Here is a 21,664-nt window from a genome sequence, read left to right as displayed (position 1 = left end):
TTCAAGTTACATGGCTCCTACATAGCGAAAAAAAATGATTTTTCGATGTCTGTCCATCTATTTGTCTCTCGGTTCGTCACGCTTTTACACGCACTCAAATAGAGGCCATACTGTTCAATGTATCTGCACCGAATTCTAGACATAACGTTTTAGTAACATAATATCTTTCGAATTTTATGTCCTTCGACACCTAAAACCAAGGTTAATTTACTGAAGGATTAAAATTTAAAATAATTCAATTTTCTCAAATAAAAAAAAGCTGTGACTATTTTATTTACTTTTGATAAATATATATTTTATTAACAAATCTCCACCACATATGAATAATTTTTCTGAAAAAATATATATGGTGTAATTTACTGTATGGTATGCGTTCTTTTTGCACAATTTTCTCAACCACATTTCATAAATAAACGTATCATTAATTACCTAACAATATGTCAACTCGTTGGAAGGAGTAGCTTAATCTTAGGGTGAGCTTTCCCCCGATGGCTTTCCCATTAACGCCTCAGGCAATTTTGTTCATATTTCGTAAAGAAATATTTCATTAATAAACTAACATAGAGCATAAATAGTTTATTCCGATAACATACAGAAGAAGTGGTTTTCTCAAGGGTTGATTTTTTTGGACAATTGTCTCAGTTATTACTGAAATTTCTATTTTTACTGAAATTTGTTCTAATTTCAGTAAAAATATTTTCTGTAATAATCTTACAATATGGTATAACTCGCTTGTTCCGAAAAGAAAAATCCAAAAGAAATAGTTTACTTTGACAGTGAAATTTTTCCCGACGATTTGCTTAAAAATTACTCGATATACTGTCAAAATTACAGATAGAAGAGTTTACCTTTGGGGGTAAGCTTTTGCCGATGACCTTCCTAAAAACAACTCAGGAGATGTTTGTTGTTCATATTTTATAAATACGTATTACATAAATAACCTAGCTATATGGTATAATTCCCTCATCCGGAAAATCTAGAAATGGTATATTACTTTTGACAGTAAGTTTTACCCTGCGATTTTCTCAAGAACGATTCAGGCGATTGTGTTCGTATTTCATAAATAAATGTTTTATGAAAACACTAACAATATAGCATAGCTCGTTTATACTGAAAAGATCCACAATCGATAATTTATTCTTGGGGGTGACTTTTTGCATAATTTTCTCAGAAATTACTCAGACGCTTTTGCTTATAGTTCACATACAATTATATCCTTTATAATTCTAATATATGGATCAAGTTATTTCTAACGGAAATAACTATGACCAATGGGTACTTTACTTTTGGGCCTGAAGTTTCTTCTAGCAAAGTTTTCCAAAACATTATTTTATTCGCAATTTCCCAAATAAATGTATCAATAACAGTTGCAGCCTAACATAAGTCAGTGTAAAATATTCGAGCGAGAAAGTACAGTGCGTTTACTCCGTACCCTTTCTTAAATATATTTTTAAATGTTACACCTAATCACAATTTTCCGAACAAAATCGAAACTTCTTTTGAAATGTGCCTTGTTGTGATCAAATGGTTCAAGTGCATTGGTTCTGGATTAGATTTCCAGTGAGAGCTAGTGTATCTTCATCCAAGAGATGTGACACGTCGGTGCAAAGAAGAAAGTGTTTAAATAAGCCTAACCAAGCTAATCAACAAAAGAAATAATACAATGTTACGAAATTATCGTAGAAACGTTGTTAATATTAGGTAGGTTCGACTGGAATGTCCAAACAATTGTCAATTCCAAAGGTCTTTGTTTTCGTCCGGCGGGAGCTCATGTGGTTCGCATTTCACGTTAATCAGTAGGTCCACGTCTCATATAGCCTCGCTGCTGAAAGGGACGATAAACTCAAAATCACATCACACATCTTTGTTTTCGCCTTTGTTTTAGCTCATAAATGTCTCTGTTCATAAGCTCCTTAGTGGTTAGCGTACGCGCCTTTGGCGTGGAAGACCCGGCTTCGATTCCCGGCGAGAGCTCACGTGGTTCGGAGTCCACGTTAATCAGTAGGCCGACGTATCATATAGCTTCGTTGCTGAACGAGACGTTAAACTCAAACTCAATGTCTTTATTCATAAATGTCTTTGTGTATGGTTTTTCATATTTTTTTTCATGGACATTAAATTTTGATTTCTACGCCATATGTATCTAATTATTATACATACACACCTATAGAACGAACACAACAAACTTGGAATATCTACATTGTTTGCGTATGGAAAATAATCACGCTCTACTGTACAGGACAGCCGTGTGTATGGAATTCCATACACATGGCAAACAACGTTTTAAGAAATGTATAATAATAAGAATTATTATTATTATTATTATTATTATTATTATTAATAATAATAATAATAATAATAATAGTAATAATAATAATAATAATAATAAACAGAAAACGATACGATCACTTACATAATTTATAAATATAAGTTAACATTTAATAAGCATATAACTGCAATGGAATTAAGTTGTTTCTCTCTCTCCCTGAACGCTACAGCCCTTATTGTTCTAAGACGTAGAAGAGAACTTGTGGCACCCACGATTTGGGGCGATGTGTGGTCACAACTTGGTATCCCTTTGTTGTTAGTCCTAGCTTTCTAGACGGATGCAGTTATTACCGGTAGAATATACAAGCAAATTGACTTTTGTATTACTATTAAAGTAAATAATTACACTCATTCCTTCAATGTGATACTTGTGGTTGCTTAACCGTATACAGACAGCTGATCCATGGAAAAATCGTTAATAATAATAATAATAATAATAATAATAATAATAATAATAATAAATAACAAGAACTCGACAAATATTCTTGCAAATAATAGGAAAAAGTTTGCGTCACACTGTTCACTTTGCTGGACACACCAGTGTGGCGCGTTATACCGATTGTGGCACACTGGAATATAGGGTATGTTTTTTTTTTTCAACTATTCCAACTGCTTCAATTGAAATGGATCTATAATAATAAGAGAAAGAATTTAGTCTTCTTACCCTTCAATTTAGAAATAAGGTTCGCGAGAATTTCATAAAAGAATAATATACTCAGAATTGTATATAGTAGTTTGTTTTATTCGAAATTACATACTTCCTGCAACTGTTTTTTGATTGAAATGATTTGAAATGAAATTTTTAAGTTTTACGTCCCACGCTTATGCCGGATAGGCTAAAGGAGACAGTGATGATAAGAAATGAATGAAATGGTGGAATGAAAAAAGTGGGATAAAACGGGAGAACCTCGAGAAAACCCACACACACAGTGTTTGTCCAGCACAAGGTTCACTTGGCGCGAGCATAGATCGAACCAAGGACTCCATGCACCAAAGGTGAACGCTCTAGTACTGAAACACCGTGGTCTCTGAAATTACTTATGGGACTACCGAGAACTATGCTGTAATATTTGAATGTGCTTCAAGTTTACAATAATTAGTTTAGTTAAATTCATTATTAACAATTAAATAATTGCATTCATTATTAACAGGTAAATGCTGCTGATGCAAAGACTTAAATCTAGCGATACCGCGAGCGTAAGTATTAAACAGAGGGATTTTAAAGGCCCCCTGAGCTGGGGGCCCTGGGCTCCATTGGCTCCGCCCTTAATCCGCTAATGCCTATAGATTATAAATTAAAGGGGACGGGCCGGGTCCGTTCTAAAACTTCCGGCCCGTGCAGACCTCTAGCTCCTGTGTATATGCTATCTGAAAATACAGTAGAGTTTCGCTTATCCGACATAAAACAGGCAGGCAGAACGCCGGATAATATGGATGTGTTAAGGAAAGACCTATAAAATGTCAAACTATGATATAATTTTACACATTACGCATCTAATTATCATAATTGCAAGAAACAAATATAATGCATTGACTCAGTGACGTATCCAGCGTGAGGTCCTGGAAGCTGTCCTTTACCAAACCTCAAGCACTTTTTAATAAACCTACTTTTTCCCTTTTGAGTTTTTTTTTATTTATGTCAGATTACTTTGAGTCAGTGTCCAAACTGTGTACAATGCGTTGTTGTTATAATTCTAACAAGTAACACGTCCCAAGTGTAACACTCCGATTTTGATAAAATTTGGCAGTTAGATACTATACATAAAATAAACAAATAAGTGCTTTTTTATTTTTTTTGCTGAAAAACGGTTTTAGGGGGCAAAAGCCCTCACCCAAAATTTGAAAGTTGACGCTCGAAAGGCAAAAACAAGTGGACCAAAGTGAACGAAATTGTGAACAGATATTGCGGACATAAAATTAGAGAATACGTGTTTTGTATTTTCCTGGAAAAAACGGTTAGGTGGGGCACAGATCCCTCCAAACCTTTGATCATGAAATATCAAAAGTGCTAATAACAGTATGTCAGAAGTGCCTAAATTTACTTGAAGAATTGGAACAAAACTTTCTGTTACGACAATAAGCAAAAAATAAACAAATTCGGCTTTTTTATTTCCTGCGAAAAAAACGGTTTTAGAGGACAAAAGGTCCCCCGCATGAATTTTGACGCAAGAAAGGCAAGAAAAAATGTACCGAACTGAATGAAATTGTTCACAAATGTTGTAGAGGTAAGATGAGGAAATACGTGCTTCGTATTTTCTTGAAAAGAGAAAAAAATCTTTTGAGTGGACCGAGGCGTTGAGTGTCGGAAGGATTGGACCGAAGCGAATGAAATTGTCTGTAGATATTGGATATGAAAAATAAAGCCTCTCGTGTTTCACAAGTGTCTCCATCAGATTTCTTCAAATTTGGCAGATCAACATCAAGCACAAACAGTATAGCGTATTTTGTAGTATTTCACGAGGCAACTTTAACCCTTACAATGTTTTTCCGCATAAACAAAAACACGTGCCGATTAATTTCCTGTTTGCTGTTGATGTGCCAAAATTGATAGGGACATCTTTAAAACACGAAAGTCCTTATTTTACATACAGTCTATACAATATCTACACACAATTTCATTTGCTTCGGTCCACTCCTTCCTGCACTTTTACGGTAATATTAATTTTTTTTTGGAGGGGCTCTAGGCCCCAACACTGTTTTTTCATACAAATTAAAATGCATTTCATTTATTGTTTTGCAAATTGTCCCTATACGAAGTTTCGTTGCAATTCTCCATACTCTTTAGGAACTTCTGACGTATACAAAACTTATTTGCACTTTTGATATTTCCTAATCAACAGCTTAGAAGGTCCGTGCCCCACTCAATCGCTTTTTTTTTTTCAGGAAAATACGAAACACAATTACCTCAATTTACGTCTAGAATATCTGTGCACGATTTCAAAATTTTGGGTGGGGAATTCTGCCCCCTAAAACCAATTTTTCGCAGAAAATAAACCCGGATTTTTTTTTTTCGTATTGTCCCTACACAATGTGTCGTTCCAATTCTTCATGTCCTTTAAGCACTTCTGACATACTGTTATTAGCACTTTTGATATTTCACGATCAAAGTTTTGGAGGGGTCTGTGTCCCACCGAAACGTTTTTTTTTTTTTTCAGGAAAATACGGAACCCATATTCCCTCATTTTTCGTCTACAATATCTGTGTACAATTTCATTCATTTCGGTTCACTTCTTCTTGCCTTTCGGGCGTCAACTTTCATCATTTTGGGATGGGGGATTTTGTCCCCTAAAACAGGCATTCGTTTAGTTTTTGCGTATTGTCCATACACAAAGTGTCATCGGAATTCTTCGTCCTTTACACACATCAGACATATTGTTACTAGCACTTTTGATATTTCATAATCAAAGGTTTGGAGGGGTCTGCGTCCCACCTAACCTTTTTTTTCCAGGAAAATACAAAACACGTATTCCTTCATTTTACGTCTGCCATATCTGTGCACAATTTCGTACACTTTGGTCCACTTGTTTTTGTCTTTCGGGCGTCAACTTTCAAAATTTTGGGTGAGTGCTTTTGCCCCCGTAAAACAGTTTTTCCGCAGAAAATAAAAAACATGTATTCGTTTATTTTATGTGTAGTATCTGCCTGTCAAATTTTATCAAAATCGGAGTGTTACACTTGGGAAGTGTTACTTGTAAGAATATACCGTAATGCCATTGATACCAGGTGGAATTAAAGAACACTTTTAAATGGGATTACAATTTCGTTTCCGGTCTGTTTATAACATTACTGTATTAGAACGATACACTCATTGCCATTTGCTATTTTTGTTATGTGATATACGTAGCAGACAGTTTTCCATACATGTCTCTAGAAAATATTTTTTGATTTCGTGTGAGTTAGAATTAAGTTTAACCGGTTCATAAATGACAAGTAAGAAACGTTTAAGAGAAATACAGAACTGTTGCATTATTATTATTATTATTATTATTATTATTATTATTATTATTATTATTATTATTATTATTATTATTATTAATATTATTATTATTATTATTATTATTATTATTATTATTATTATTATTATTATTATTATTATTATTATTGATATTATTCTTATTGATATTTTTGAAACATTAGAATTACGTGCTTACGAGGATTCGTGTCGGGTCCCCTCCGAAAAGAAAAGCTGGATATGTGCCTGCACTGAATGATAGACGTATGAGTCAAGGTATAGACGAGCGTGCTAGGCGATCGAGTCCGGAGCATCAGAAACAGACTAAGACTACAACTTGCAGTTCTTCTTGCCGATTGATGCTGCTTTTTACCTGCTATGATATGTCGGATAATAATGTGAAATAAACGAAGGTCAAGACCATAGCGTATTGGTGTTTCATGCACCTAAACCTGTAAAATATTTGTGCCGAAAACATCTTTCACTCACTAGCTAAATTTGAGGGTATGATCGCTCATCTTGCCTTATAAAGTATAGTATTATAAAGAATATATATAGCATAATAAAAACCTTAAGACCAAATTCAATGATTTTCTATAGTTTTATTTTTTAATAACGGGAAACTTGTTTATTTCATCACGATAAATCATGTTTGATACTAAGATGTCTGTTTCTGACTATATATATTTTTCATACTTTATTGGAGACATTTTTTTTTTTCAAGAAAAGAGGATGATAAAGGAAGCTATACAACACCATAAACTGAAAGCAATCGGTATTACTAATAGTACACTAATTCTAAATAAATACGTCATCAGACGAAACAAAAAGTTATTTCCTAATTGTATTGTTTCAGTTTTATTAACATAAAAATTATACACTTTCTACAATGTTTTGTAAAGAAAAAAAAATTGAACAGGATCGGATGGGATTCGATCTGGTGTCAAAACAGTATAAGAATTACTAGCCCGTCACTCTACCCACTTGCCCACACAGATTTTCTATTGTTGCCTATCTTTTTCTTAAGAAATAAATGCTCATGGCTATAGAGCATGTCACTTCCAAACTTAAGACAACAGTTTTTTTTCCTTGTTTATATTTTCCGTATAACATCTTGCTTACAGAAGCTAATTTATATTTGGCAGACAATTTACACCCTAGATTTGAGCCAATAAATGCAATATTTTGCTCCAATTTCCAATTCCTTGATTCAGCTGTTCTCCTACTAATCTTGTTATTCCCTCTGCAATCGTGCTGTGCTACTCCAAAAATTCCCTCGAAAACATTATTGCCAGTATACACAAAACCGAACATAATTTTGTTTTTTGCTTATATTTTTATTATTTTATTATATTTTTTGGAAATATCTCCTTAGATGGATTGCTTTCTATTATCTCCACGTACTAATAACTGAATTTTACCAATAAACATATGGAAAATGGAATAATTGCGAAAAATTGTGAGTTACAGTATACGCGCAATATTTTTTGCGCATGGGAGTACGTTTCAGCAGCTGCAATAAAAAATGTAAAATCACACACTACACTTTATCTATTTTATCTCTTAACATGTGTGCAATGATAGTCTAATTATAATTTAAAAAATGGGAAACATATGCTCAGTTTCCTATCAGTTTCAAAACACATTATTTTTTAAATTGTTATACAGAAATTATATTGGACACATAGTGCATCGAAATTTTATCTTGTTTGTTGCAGTGTAGATTTGTACTAGAACTCAAAGATAATTTCCAGATTTATTAGTTATTTATTTATTTTGTAGACGTAGAGACGTCAATGTAAGTTGGACCGTTATTGCACCCTTGTCAACAATTTAAGCTATGTTATGTTGAAATATTACTGAATTACTAACTTTATAAAACGCAACATTTTAAAAAAATAATAATAATATACAAACCAACTTTGTTTTAATAGAATGTACTTTATGAAAAGGACATTATAGGTTTTCTAAAATAAAAATTATCTTGCATAATTCTAATTTCATAATCCAAGAGTGTTTTCCAACGTAATGAAAATCATTTGATCTATTTTCTAGTAGGTCACGCTAAATTCAATCAACTATCTTTTTCGAGCTTTTGTGATGAATGTGTTATAATATATTATAGGAAACTTAATGAAATATTTATTTTTGAAACATCTTAATAAATATATATTTTCCTGCACGAAAAGTGGATTTTAATTATGTTTCTTCGGTAATCTACGTTTATAGTTAGCAGAAAATGATTATTTCTTTCACTTCCAATACAGCATACTTATAAATGTAACCAAGAATGTTCTCTCGCTTTCTATGGTAGTTTGTGTTCAATCGGCCCTTACACCGTGAGTTGAATGCGAATGGAGATAAGGTGAAAGTCAGTTGTTGGCGTGGGTATATCCAACATACTGCCTGGTTGCGGCGGTTCTGTTACACCATGAATTTGCGTAAGGGCAGAGTGAATATAGGACCTCCACAAAGCGTCATAAGGGCGTATATGCTGAAGAGGTTCAAACTGCGGTCAAATGCTGCTGCAGCGAGGCGGAAGATATACGTCCTTTGGTGAGGATGTCGTGACTATGCAGACAATGCAGCGGTGGTTTAACAAGTTTAACGAAACACTTGAAGACGCATTACATGCCAGAAGACCAACACATGTACAAAATGAAGATCTTCAGGCAGCAAATGAGGTGAACAGTGGCAAGATATGTGAGGAGCTGGGACTACTGTTCAGTGTGAGTGGAGAAACCATTCGGAAGCACCTCCATCAATTTGGGAAGTACTTCAAGTTGGATCGATGAGCCAGAAGGCAACGCGAACAGACACTTGTGTTTCTTTGCTGTCTCGTCTGCGGAAGGAACGATTTCTGGACAAGGTGTTGACATCTGATGAGAAGTGGATCCTGTACGAAGCTCCACGGTGCTGTCATCATTTGTTAGCATCCCATTAACATGTTCTAAAACAGCTGAAACCAGCGCTGTACCAGAAGATGGTTCTAATCTATATTTGGTGGACTTATCACGGCATTGTGCATCGCGAACTGCAACCAGCTGATGAGATCATCAATGCATCTATGTACTATCTGCAGTTAAGCCGTGTTGAAGAAAAACTCAAAACTCTGGGGCCAGTACTTCTAAATCGGAAAAGGGCCCTTTTATTACAGGACAACGCTATAGCCCATGTGGCTAGGATGACACCATTGTACGCCTTGGATGGAAAACATTATTGCACCCGTCATACTCCTCGGACATTGCACCGTCTGATTATCGCATGTTTCATTCCTTGAATAATCACATTAGAGGACGCCAGTTAAAATTCCTAGTAGCGGTGCAAAATGCACTTGACACCTTCACTTCACGGCCCACCAAGTCCACCCTGATGGAATCCATGGCCGTCCAAAACGTTGGCAGAAGGTCGTCGATGTTGATGAGGTGTATTTTTTGATTTTCCAGATCTGTCTTAGGTGATATATCGATGTTCGAAAGGGGGGCGCGGTGGCTCAGTGGTAGAGCGTTCACCTCTGGTGCTTGGGGTCCCGGGTTCGATCCCAGCCTCCGCCAAGTGAACTTTGTGGTGGACAAACACCGTGCTAGTGGGTTTTCTCGGGGTTCTCCCGTTTACTCTCACTTTCTTCATTCCACCATTTCACTCATCTCTCATAATCACCGTCTTCTTTAGCCTAACCGGCATAACCGTGGGACGTAAAACTGAAAGATTTCATTTCATTTCGTTTCTCGATGTTCGAAATTGATGGATGAAAAAACGAAAAAACTTTTTTGGTTACTTTTATGCAAACAATCTTGGTCATTATGGCATTCACGTTCCTGTATGCAGATATGGACAGCCGGCTTTAATTCCGTTCTTGCTATGTATGTACGAGACGTGGCTTAGCGGTTAGCGTATGCGCCTTTGGCGTGGGATACCCGGGTTCGATTCACGGCAAGAGCTTACGTGGTCCGGATTCCACGTTAATCAGTAGGTCCACGTCTCATATAGCCTCGCTGCTAAACGGGACTTCAAACTCAAAATCAATGAATCAATCAGTCAATCAAAAGTATGTACGAGATACGAAATGCTTAATTCGCTTAAAGAATAGTTTATTTGTTTTTTTGTTCATCATCTAATTAGTCTTTACGAATGTTATACAAAACAGACAGAAAGTCTGAAAACTAGACGTTGAAACTATCAATGAAAAATGGCAAGTTATATGTAAAATTCTTAAAGCAATGTGTCTTCGCAATATATTAATAATATGCATCAATTCAAGAGCTAAGCCGTTTAAGACAGAAGCTTAAAGTTAGCGCTGTACATAGGATTGTGACGTAAGATACACGAAGGAATAAGGTTCTGAAATTGGATCAGGATGGGGAAATAAGCTGACTTTTTGTATTAAAATTTCTATATTTCCTAATTTCTGATGGTTAGATACATGAAATTTCTTATTTGGACTTCAGATTTAAGGTAATCAGAAAAGGTAGTAGTAGACCTTAGTTTATCGCTCACTCGGCTCTGATTGTCTGAAGTACGTCACATGAGCTGGCATGTAGTATGACGTCATAGGGACGATGTCGTCTTGATTTTCGCAGGGATACTTTAACCCACTTTAAATTTTTGGATTATACATAAAATCCTTCCCTTAAGTTTTGGAGATTGTTAAAAATAAAAACTTCCAATGGTAGTGTAACACAAGGTATGTATCTCTCTAAGTTTAGTTAATTACACTCATTCACATTCATCGATAAAATGTACATTTTAAAGCTTTTTTTTACCTAATTTATCCTCCATGAGAAGCATTTGTTATTTACGTAGTTATATAGTTGATAATAGGTCTCCGTTCTCTTTCTTAAGTTGTATGTACGCTTCTTCTTAAATTCAGAAGAAGAACATTGGACCACCCTTCAAATTTTGAAATCATCAAAAGTTTAAAAAAAATAGTAAACGTTTTCCAGGACTCAAATATACACCCCTGTAAGCATGGTCAGTCTAGCTTGTCCAATTTTTTCGAGTAATATATTGCGTAGTTTATAATTATTTGCCAAATGCTCACCATGCGCTTGGTTTTGACCTACTTTATCTTCATTGATGAAGCTTTATTACAACATCGAGTTATATAGTTGACTACAGTGATCTATTGTCTTCCTTGAGATATGTATCCCTTGATTTGTTAGTCTTAAAGTTCGAGAGATATGCATTAAGTTAAACCTTGTATTTGGAAATTGTCGAAAAATTTTTAAGAAGTGTCGATGTTTTCTAAGATGCACTACGAACCTCTGTAAATTTGGTTGGGTTACCTTATATTCTTCAATGATAACAAATGTCAAAAATATACATAAGCAACACGGCCGGAAATTTGAATTAGCATGAGGGTATCTTTTGAACGTATTCTCTTACATAGGATATAGCTTCATTAATGCACTCCTTTTAAATTTTGGGATGGGTACATCAATGCACTAATTAAACTTTGGAAATAAAAAAACTATAAATATTCTCTAGCACTCGAATTATTCCCCTTTTAACTTTGATTCGTTGGTTCTGTTTGTACCCTTGTATTGCTAAAAATTACAAAAAAAAAAAAAAAAAAAAAAAAAAATCTGGAGGTTTTTCAATTATCATATCCTCTTTGATCGTTCTATATAATATCAAATGGCTACAGGGTTTAATGAAGGAAATTGAGACGCATTATTCTTTGCCTTAGATGTAATCTTATGAGATACTTCTCTGTAAGTGTTTTTGATGTATTTGGTAATATGTTGGCATTTATTGTATCGTTGTTCAAAAACGTACTGAGGTTATATTGGCATATTTTTCTTTAAAAACGACTAGTTTGCTGTGTTGTCTTGTGTACTTGCTATGTTTTTTAAATTTTGAAAATGGTCTCAAAATTTATAATGTATTGTTTGTATTAAAATTTCTTCTTGATTTTTTTGCACTTTTAACCTTTTTGTTTCCAAAGTTTTGCATTTGCGGTAATTTCAAGTTTGAATTTATTAGTTTGAATTTTTTTTAAATGCTTTCGCTTACCGATTCTTTAGTTTCATTTGCAAATTTCTTCTTCAAAAACTGTAATATTCATTGAAGATTTCTTTAGTTTAAACTGTTTTTGTTTTAAAACGTTAGTATTCATTTATATTTTGGATGAGAAGTATTCCAATCACTAAATAGGTAGATTGAAGAGATGTTTCAAAATTTTCACATTTAATAACGTTTGCGCTGATTGATTTTTAATTTTAAATATTTTGCACTAACTGAAATCTTAGTTTGACTTTTTGTATTAAACAGTAGTTTCAATTTATCTATTTTTTAAAAAAAAAGTTTAAATTTTTAATGAATATTTTTAACGTTCACTTTTTAATTTCAATTTTTTCCTAGTTTGAATATTCTTACAATCACTGAAAAATTTCACCTTTCTATCAAACAGAACAATTTCTAAAGATTCAGAGCAGTTTAGATTGATAATCATTAGGTTTTCCGTCAACTAAGCGCGTATTCTACTGAAATTAACATTTACTGAACTCAATCCCACTCTAAGAGTTAAAACATCACTGAAATGATTCACATTATTTTTTTATATTCTTGCCAATAACAATTTATGTTGTCTTGTTCAGTGAATCGCTTAATCAATGACATTTATTTAATTTAATCATTTATTTAATTAATCTACCACAATTGAGCAAATATAACTTTTTAAAAATCAATAAAACTTTTAACTTCAGAAAAGGCAAAATAAGAAGAAATATGACATCTTAGCTAAATGTTCATGTGACGTTACAATGTCGGAGAATAAAACTCACAAGAGAAGGTTCCACAAGTTGTCGCTCAAATTTGATTGCCACATAGTTTTAAGTAAATATTTTGAAAACCGTTAAAGCAAACAAAACTAAAGTGCACAATGTATTGAAAACAAAATGCCATAACGAAAACCACAAAAAAAAAGTTGTCACAGATGAGGCAGTGTTGCTGTCTCAACATAAAAGTGTTTTGTTCGAGATAGCACAATATAGAAATGCGCAAAGATTTAAAATGCACTATTATCACTAAACATAAGAGTGAAGTGTAGTGGTACTGAGTTGCACACTGCTATAGCTATGGATGCTAAAAATGCACAATGGAGAAGTCTGATATACGGCAACAGAGGATAATAAAGGAATGGAATGCATTAGAAAATGGTGAGCGAACTGCATTACACTTCCATAGCAATGGTAATTAAGTAAAGAACTCGCGATAACAAAATGTTACACGTGAGGAAAGAAACTCGTAATTTTCCAAATTCTGTAAATTGTTTTTCCAGATTATCTTATCCAGATTTGGTAGAGTACTTTCCTGGTTTATGGTTTTCATGTTAAATAACATTTTCTTTTACTTTCTCTCCTACACATTATATGATTATGTTATTGTACACTGTAATATTACCATATTCATATTGGAAATGTAAATAATTTATTACTATTTCATTTCGTTTCTAATCGGCCCGGATAGCCGTATGATCAAGAAGGCTAGGCCACTGACTTATAAGAATTCACTGGGACCATACCGCCTAGGACAAGGAGGTTTTTGTTGTATTTTTCACCTTGCTGTCATCTTTCGTCATTTATAGTGGTTCAGATCCCACTTCATTCTGTAGGTCCCGTTATATATAGCTTCAATGCTAACACAAGACGTGACAATGGCATCACTGAATTGAGCTTTTTTTTTTTAAATGCATCATTCTTTTGTGACACTGCTAACATTTTGCTATGTTCCACGATCGGGGTTATTCTGCATTTGAATTAAATTCATAGTATGAGACCCAGATTCCTTTATTAACCTTTGTTGCCACACATCAGGCTTGATTGTCTCAACGACTCCCTTTATAGAGAAGTTTCATTTCTTTTTGACTCTAAATAAAAAAGACACTGAAAGTTCTCTCTGTTACCCAAATTATATAGTTTTTTTTGTTTGTTTTACACTGAATTTGGGCCCTCGTTCAAATCTCGTAAGGTCTTAACTTTTACGCAGGTTTAGAAACAACTTTACGAGAACCTGAAGGAGTAGTTCTAGATTTGTTAGAGAGTCACTAATATAATTAATTAATTACGGTAAAAGGAGATTGATACTAATTCCAGATGACTATATGCAAATCACATATGAACTCTAGTAGAACGTTATATGGAGTGTACACTGTCTGTGCACATATAAAATCTAGTAGAGCCTTATATAGAGTATACATTGTCTATGCCCAAAGAACTTAAATGCAGAAGAGGGGGCGCGGTGGCTCAGTGATAGAGCGTTCACCTCCGGTGCTTGGGGTCCGTGGTTCGATCCCAGCTCGCGCCGTGTGGACTTTGTGGTGGACAAACAGCGTGCTCGTGGGTTTTCTCGGTGTTTTCCCGTTTCCTCCCACTTTCTTCATTCATCATCACCGTCTCCTTTAGCCCAACCGGCATAATCGTGGGACGTAAAACTTCAAGATTTCATTTCATTTTTTTAAATACAGAAGCTTTTTGTCGTGACAGGGGCAAATGGCCACTCTACTGACGTCCCCACTAAACACCATTCGCTCATTCATTCATTCATTAAATGCAGAAGCGAGTAGAAAGTAAAAGTCTGTAAAGAAATTTATCACCTTAGCTGACGGGAAATTTTCCGTCTTAATGAAGAGATTAGCAATCCAACTTTAACTTACTTTTACATTATCAATAGTTACATTTCAATTAGAAAGATCTATTTTACGCACGTCATTTTTCTGAATTCTATTTCAGTGGCTCAGATAATATCCTTTCACTGTCATATTACGAAGCATTTCAGAATATTGAAATGAAAAACTATGGAAGGAAGTTCCCCCTTCCTTACTCAAGCACAGAGGAGTTCGGAGGCTTAATGAAAGAGCGCTTACCTCTGGTGGGTATGGTTACTAGTTCGATTCGCAGCTAAATATGTCTATGATGGACAACATCTTGTCCGTGAGTTTTACCTTAAAAGAGCATAAACGTAGGACGTTAAATTGAAATCTTTCATTTTATTTTAATTTCCTTACTAAAGCAAAAGTTAGTCTCTTAAAGTGGCTTATCGGCATCGTAGTGATAGTGAACTTGCTGTGGAAGTGGGTTTGGGGATAGGAAATATGCTGTCTAGAACCACAATCCAATTTTGGATATTCTTTGTTTATACCTGCATTTTCGTTTTACCCCTCTGACTATATTTCATGCTCTTAAATTCCATGCTGCAGTGATACTATCGAGAAGTAATCTTCGTGTGATAAATAGATGCAGACAAATACACTACACAAACTTATTTATTTATATTACACGATTTATTTATCTTCTATTTAACATTAACTTATGATACATTGACATTCTGTCAACTTACACCACATCGTATGTGACATAATTCAAAAACATAATTTATTTATGTCCTGAAATGATTGTATGGATATATATATATATATATATATATATATATATATATATATATATATATATATATATATGTAACAACTGATCAGTTTAATGTAATTATTTTCGATAATTATTTAAGCATTGAGAAATATATTATTATATACCAAACAGTTTGCTTCAAACGGGGATCGAACTCACGATTACCAGTCCTCCACATTATCGCTCGAGCAAACATGAACACACCTGCCGAGCTCGTCCTGAAGAAATATACCTGAATTTCAAAGAAAATAACTTAATATGCGTTGCAAATGTTGTTCTTTCATTTTGAATTGTCTTTTTTATTCTACTATAGGTGAGTTAACTATTTTCACAGTTTCACCTTTCATTGAAAATATTCCTTTACGTATGCCAATGCAGGTAAAAAAAAAGAAAAACAGCATGTGATCACACGCATGCATTGTTTCTAAATACTCTAATATTACGTACTTAAACGAACTTGACCTTTTCTACACTTAATAAAATTTTAACGTCTAATTGCACATAAGACAAGAAAAATACATCTGCAAAATGTTTTCTTAATTCACACTACTTTTGGCCTCTTTTACTCGGTAGCTTTGATTTACTCTTTCCGGAGATACCTGAAATACAGGGTAAAGTTAGAGAATTTTCAGCTCAAAACAGCCTAATCAATGCAGCCAATCTTTCTGGAATATGCTGGACAAGGCATAACATCGTACGATGAGTCTATTGGTTTCGATTTTTCAAACTGTTGTCTGCAACACACATCATTCCAAAATATATGTTCGTACTGTCTGTACATATTTCAACTAAACTTAGCAATTGCCTCGACATTAAGGAAATTTTTTCTTCAGTAAAACTGATGAAAAATGTCTCACAGCTCTATCTAATTTAAACGTTTAATCACATATGTTTGACGTAGTTTGCAAACTTGGTTGATTCTAAATAAAGTGATGAACGAAGTATGAATCTTAAATGATAAGTATATAAGCACAGCTATCTAAGTAAAAGTACAAAACTTACACGTGTTTAAACCATTATTTTAAAAGACTAATCATTATGTAGAAGAATTAAAAAAAACATTAAAGGAGAACTTATGTATTAATTGAAAGAACAGTGACTTACAAATTTCCTTACTAAAGAAACTTTTACAGGTATCCTGAGATGGATAGAATCCCACCTTAATAAGTACATGTTAGGCATGTGTAAAGAATATTCTTCTAGGTACATTAGAACATACATGGTAGGTACTTGAATAGAGAGATCGTGTGAAATTCACATAAAGGGAAGTCGGTTACTTCCGCCCTAAAGTACGTGCCTGACACATATCGAGGAATGTACCTGCTATGTGCATATCACGTACCGGGTTTGTAGTTTACATATTTACTGGTATGTGCCGAAATTGTACTAGGTATGTGTCATAATATTAGAGACTCTACCAACTGTTACAAACGCTAGAGCGAGGCCAAGCCGCAGACTAATTATAATACATTCCATATCAATTATACATATTTTGATATTTCCTTCTAGTGAACATAGTATACTGTAATATGTAAAAGTTTGAACGTATAAGTGGTATGGAGAACATAGGAAAGGAAAACACGTCACTTGCATACATTACCAAATATATAAAACAATAGTAGTTCGACTTCCATACGGAACTTACCTTGAAGAAACACAAAGTTTGTAGACGAAGTTCCTAATTTATTCTATATTAATTAAACACAATCAGTGCACACCTCACTTCACTGCCACCTTCTTTCAAACCCATTTTTCTCCTTGACTAACTGTGGCTGCACGGACGTTGACAAATGAATGTCGCAATGAAAGCAACATACGCGCTACCGGGCCGTGTTACATGAGGTATGTACTATTCACGTTCCATACATTCAAGTAAAGCATGTAAAATATCTTTCAAGTGTCAGAAACTCCTCGAAGCATACTTACTTAGCGACACAAGCTGGGGACATGAAAAAATGTATATTTCACAAGTACCAGGTACGTAAACAATTGGAATGGAACTGAAATGGTACGTGCCTAGCATGTACTCGGTTGGGTGGGATTTAACCTTTAACAATTACATTTGTAATATACGGTATACTTGCAAGAAGAGCGCGTTTTGTGAGTAGTATTAACACCCACAAGAATGTAAAAATAATATTAACACTCACCAAAAGTTTGAAGTATCATGCTGGTCACAAATACTACTCGAAACATTCTGACTTCTACTTATCAATTTCTCTTGCCGTTTACCTAACGTAACTAGCTAAACTCCTTTTATATATAATTTAGTGCGGGTTTCTCCGAACGTATTTCCCGATAACATGATACTATGATTTAGTATTTTAGTTGTAATAAATGTCTTTTTTAAAATTTAAAACTGCATCAGAAGTATTTTTTGAAGACAATATATATATATATATATATATATATATATATATATATATATATATATATATATATATATATATATATTAATGCTAGATCAGGGTCAAAACAAAATCAAAAACGCCATAGACTCGTAAATAATAACAACTTTTTTTTGTTGTTGTACATTATCTAAACTGCGATAATTCTTTGATATATGTCACAATACATAACAAAGAAGTAAAAGGTAGCCATCTCTTCTTCCGAAGGACGTTTTTATCGTTGTAATCTGAAACAAGCATTTTAGATCAACTGAAGTTGGATTTTTACTCTTTCGTTCATCAGACTGTAGTTGATAAAAATAACTCAATTGACTTTGAAGTGTCTGCAACTATCCAGGAATATTTGTTAACCCAACCATTAGAAAGATCCCATGTTTATTCGTATATGTGTGTGTGAAGAACAGAGAGAGAGAGAGAGAGAGAGAGAGACGTAAGTAGGGGAACGAACGGGTCTTGTGCCCCGGGCGCCGGATTGGGAGAGCGCAAAATTGGGCAAACAGTTGTAATCGCCCGGGTGTCAAGTCGCTGTTCGGGCTTCCATTTATTTGCAACCATTTCAATTCGAGGTTTCTGTTTGGGCGGACATTTATCTGTAACCACTCCGTGTAACCTGGTCGCTGTTCGTGGTTCGTGGTCCTACCAATAAGTATTTTCCTGATACTTGAACTTACCTGGACAGGACGCTGAAGGACCTCTCCAAGAATGGTTACAAATTGTTTCCAAATCGCTCGTCAGTCTCAATGATGAGATGAGCATTAGGCGCCGAGAGGTACGGGTGTCTCGTCTCGAAAACCTCACGGACGATCAGACGGTCATCCAGACCATAACGCACACAAACATCACTCATACAAACAACGAAAACACACTGGATTAAATAACACTATACTTATTTATTAGAATACTATTATGTTAAAAAAATAATGAAGAGGAAGTAACACAACACTGAACACAGAATATGTATAATAATTTTCAACACTAAAATCACACTTTGCCTTTTTATTCAATGTAGCCCTTTATATATATATATATATATATATATATATATATATATATATATATATATATATATATATATGAGACTAGCCTTTGGCCAGCTGGGGGCTTCGCCCACAGACCCCCGTATTTGCGCGGCCTACGGCCTCGCATGTCATATGTTCGTGCATTTATTCTTAATGTTTCCTTAAATCGGCCCAACATCCCCAGATCTGATATTTATCATCCTTTGCTCCTTAATACTCTGCTTAATAACTCACAGTTTATTTTTTTTATAGCAACCTTTGTTTTGTCAACCACAATTTATCGACTTATTATATAATGAATGATGATGTTGGATTCTCATTTTCAGAGGGTTTTTTTTTCTTATTTATAATTTTCAAAAAAGAAATCTGAGATTTTTGTTCGACCATAACTCTTGCATATTTGTAAGACAAAGGTCGATTCTTTTTCTTCTAACTTTGTAGTATTTACACACCACCCCTGTGGTATCCTGCTACACGCATACTCCCTTGAATGAAAGCTTTTGCTTCGTCATGTCTTTCGTATACTAAAGAAACTGGAACGTAAGTGGTATTTGTGTCTGGAAAGGTTCGTATCATAGTGTGAAAATGAAGTTCAATATGATTTGTATTTGGACAGGCACCAAGCATTCTCCATAAAGAAGCTTAAAGGGATTTCTTTTTGCGTAGACTCTTATGTTACTATCAAGTATAAGTGAAAAGGAATTTTGCAGCAGACATGTATCATACTCCGAAATGAAAGTCCAATGGTGTTGTTCCCTGGCTATAGTTGTTATTTCTTTATTACATTTTTACGGGTACACTGGAAGTGTTGAAATTTTTTTTAAATAAAGCACCATATCCTAAGCATTATGCATTGCAACACCACATCATTGTATATTGGGGTTGTATATGTCTCAGACGTTTGTTTTATGCCCAAATAATTGAAAAAGAACGATAACCATTTCTGCAGTCTAAGACGAACTTTTATTTTTGCAGTGTTTTGCCCATTGAACACCATCTGTAATTGACATTGTAATTAATTGAGTAGAGTGTTTTCCATATCTGACCTCCCTGAGGCGATATTATATTAATCGAGGCCTTTTACGCTGTATTACGGGCTTTCTAGCGCCGCGGTGTTGCCAAATTATGCCCTAAAGGGTTGAAATTCCCTATATTTTGTATATTTATAGTGTAAATTATGCAACATTGTAAGATATAATTTAATTAAATTTTGATATCAATTTAATTAACCCTTTAATTAAACTCTTATCAAATTGATTACTCCTTTAATCGAACAGCTATTAATTTATTCAATTAAAGATGATTACGTAGAATTAATGTAATCGCGTATGATGATATACGTACCGTTATTACCTTATAGTGGTATTTAATTACGAACGGGTTTAATGTATTATTGAAGTAATGACTGCAATTATTTTGGATTGATAACGCGTGGCAGATGGTGCCGCTGGCGCCATTACTGTTTGACCGTAGTGCGAGTTCCCTTTATACTTTTTCCGCCCGCTTACTTTGTATATTACCGACTGCCGCACTGTATTGAACGTTAGCTTTCCGCTGGCGCCATTATTGTCGCGAGTTTTCAGCCCCGCCCGCTTTGTATATCCGCCGCTCGGTAGCCGTGGACGCTAATGGTATTTTCCGGCACACTTTATATGTTTATTTAATATTTTAACTTAAGTAAGAAGAGAAAGTTTACTTACCTTTGATGACATGCCCGCTATTTCGCTGGCTATTTCCTGGTTGCTGCCACTGCTTTATTGATGATGACAATCTTTTATGACGTAGAAGAACTTGTTGCGCGAACAAACAAATATTGCGATACCGCATTTTGTAATTTCATGATTTAGGATATATTTATAACCTCGGTTGACTTTTGATTCAGATTATTATTAAACTTAATAAAATAATAATTCATTGAGTGAATATATGAATTTGATATTGTAATTTTATGAAAAGTATAAATATTGTGCCTTTATTAATATTCTATTTTTAGGCATATGAAGCATATGTATTCTTCCTTTATCTTATACAGAATACACATACTTTAGTATAATGTACGTAAATAAGTTTATATAATAGTATATGAAGCATATGTATTCTTCCTTTATCTTATACAGAATACACATACTTTTATATTAAGTACCTTTCTAATTGTATAGGGTGTAGAAATTAAAGGCATGAATTTAGTTTAAAAATTTTATTGTAAAAATATTGATAAAAAATTATATAGCAAAATAAAAAATAAAAAATTGTAAATATAATAAAAATTAAAAATTGAATGTATATAATAAAAATAAAAAATGAATGTATATAATAAAAATAAAAATGTAGATATATAATAAAAATAAAAAATTGTAAAATATATAACAAGTGTTTAATATAATGATATATACAATGTTCTATTGATATATGTATTCATGGGAATTGATTCACAAAACTAATTTAATATTTGAAAAAATGGTGTTTACTATATGAAAAAATCTATTTATAATATATAAAAACTATTTACAATATGAAAAATCTATTTACAATATATAAAAAACTATTTAC

At 33.8% G+C, this 21,664-nt stretch overlaps 1 protein-coding gene across 1 annotated transcript in view; it reads right to left on the bottom strand.

Moving 5' to 3' along the window:
• The window catches only part of LOC145675222 (trypsin-like), a 61,370-nt gene extending 40,544 nt beyond the window's left edge, over positions 1 to 20,826 (bottom strand). The window contains exon 1 of the mRNA XM_081745603.1: positions 20,815 to 20,826. Coding sequence (XP_081601729.1) covers positions 20,815 to 20,826 — 12 coding nt within the window. The remainder of the gene's footprint in view (positions 1 to 20,814) is intronic.
• Positions 20,827 to 21,664: the final 838 nt, after the last annotated feature.

Source organism: Thermobia domestica, chromosome 18, assembly GCF_964235325.1.
Source record: "Thermobia domestica chromosome 18, izTheDome1.hap1.1, whole genome shotgun sequence".
In the NCBI taxonomy this organism is placed as follows: Eukaryota; Metazoa; Arthropoda; class Insecta; order Zygentoma; family Lepismatidae; genus Thermobia; species Thermobia domestica.
Note: the sequence above shows the minus strand (reverse complement) of the source record. Positions and strands in the feature narration are given on the sequence as shown.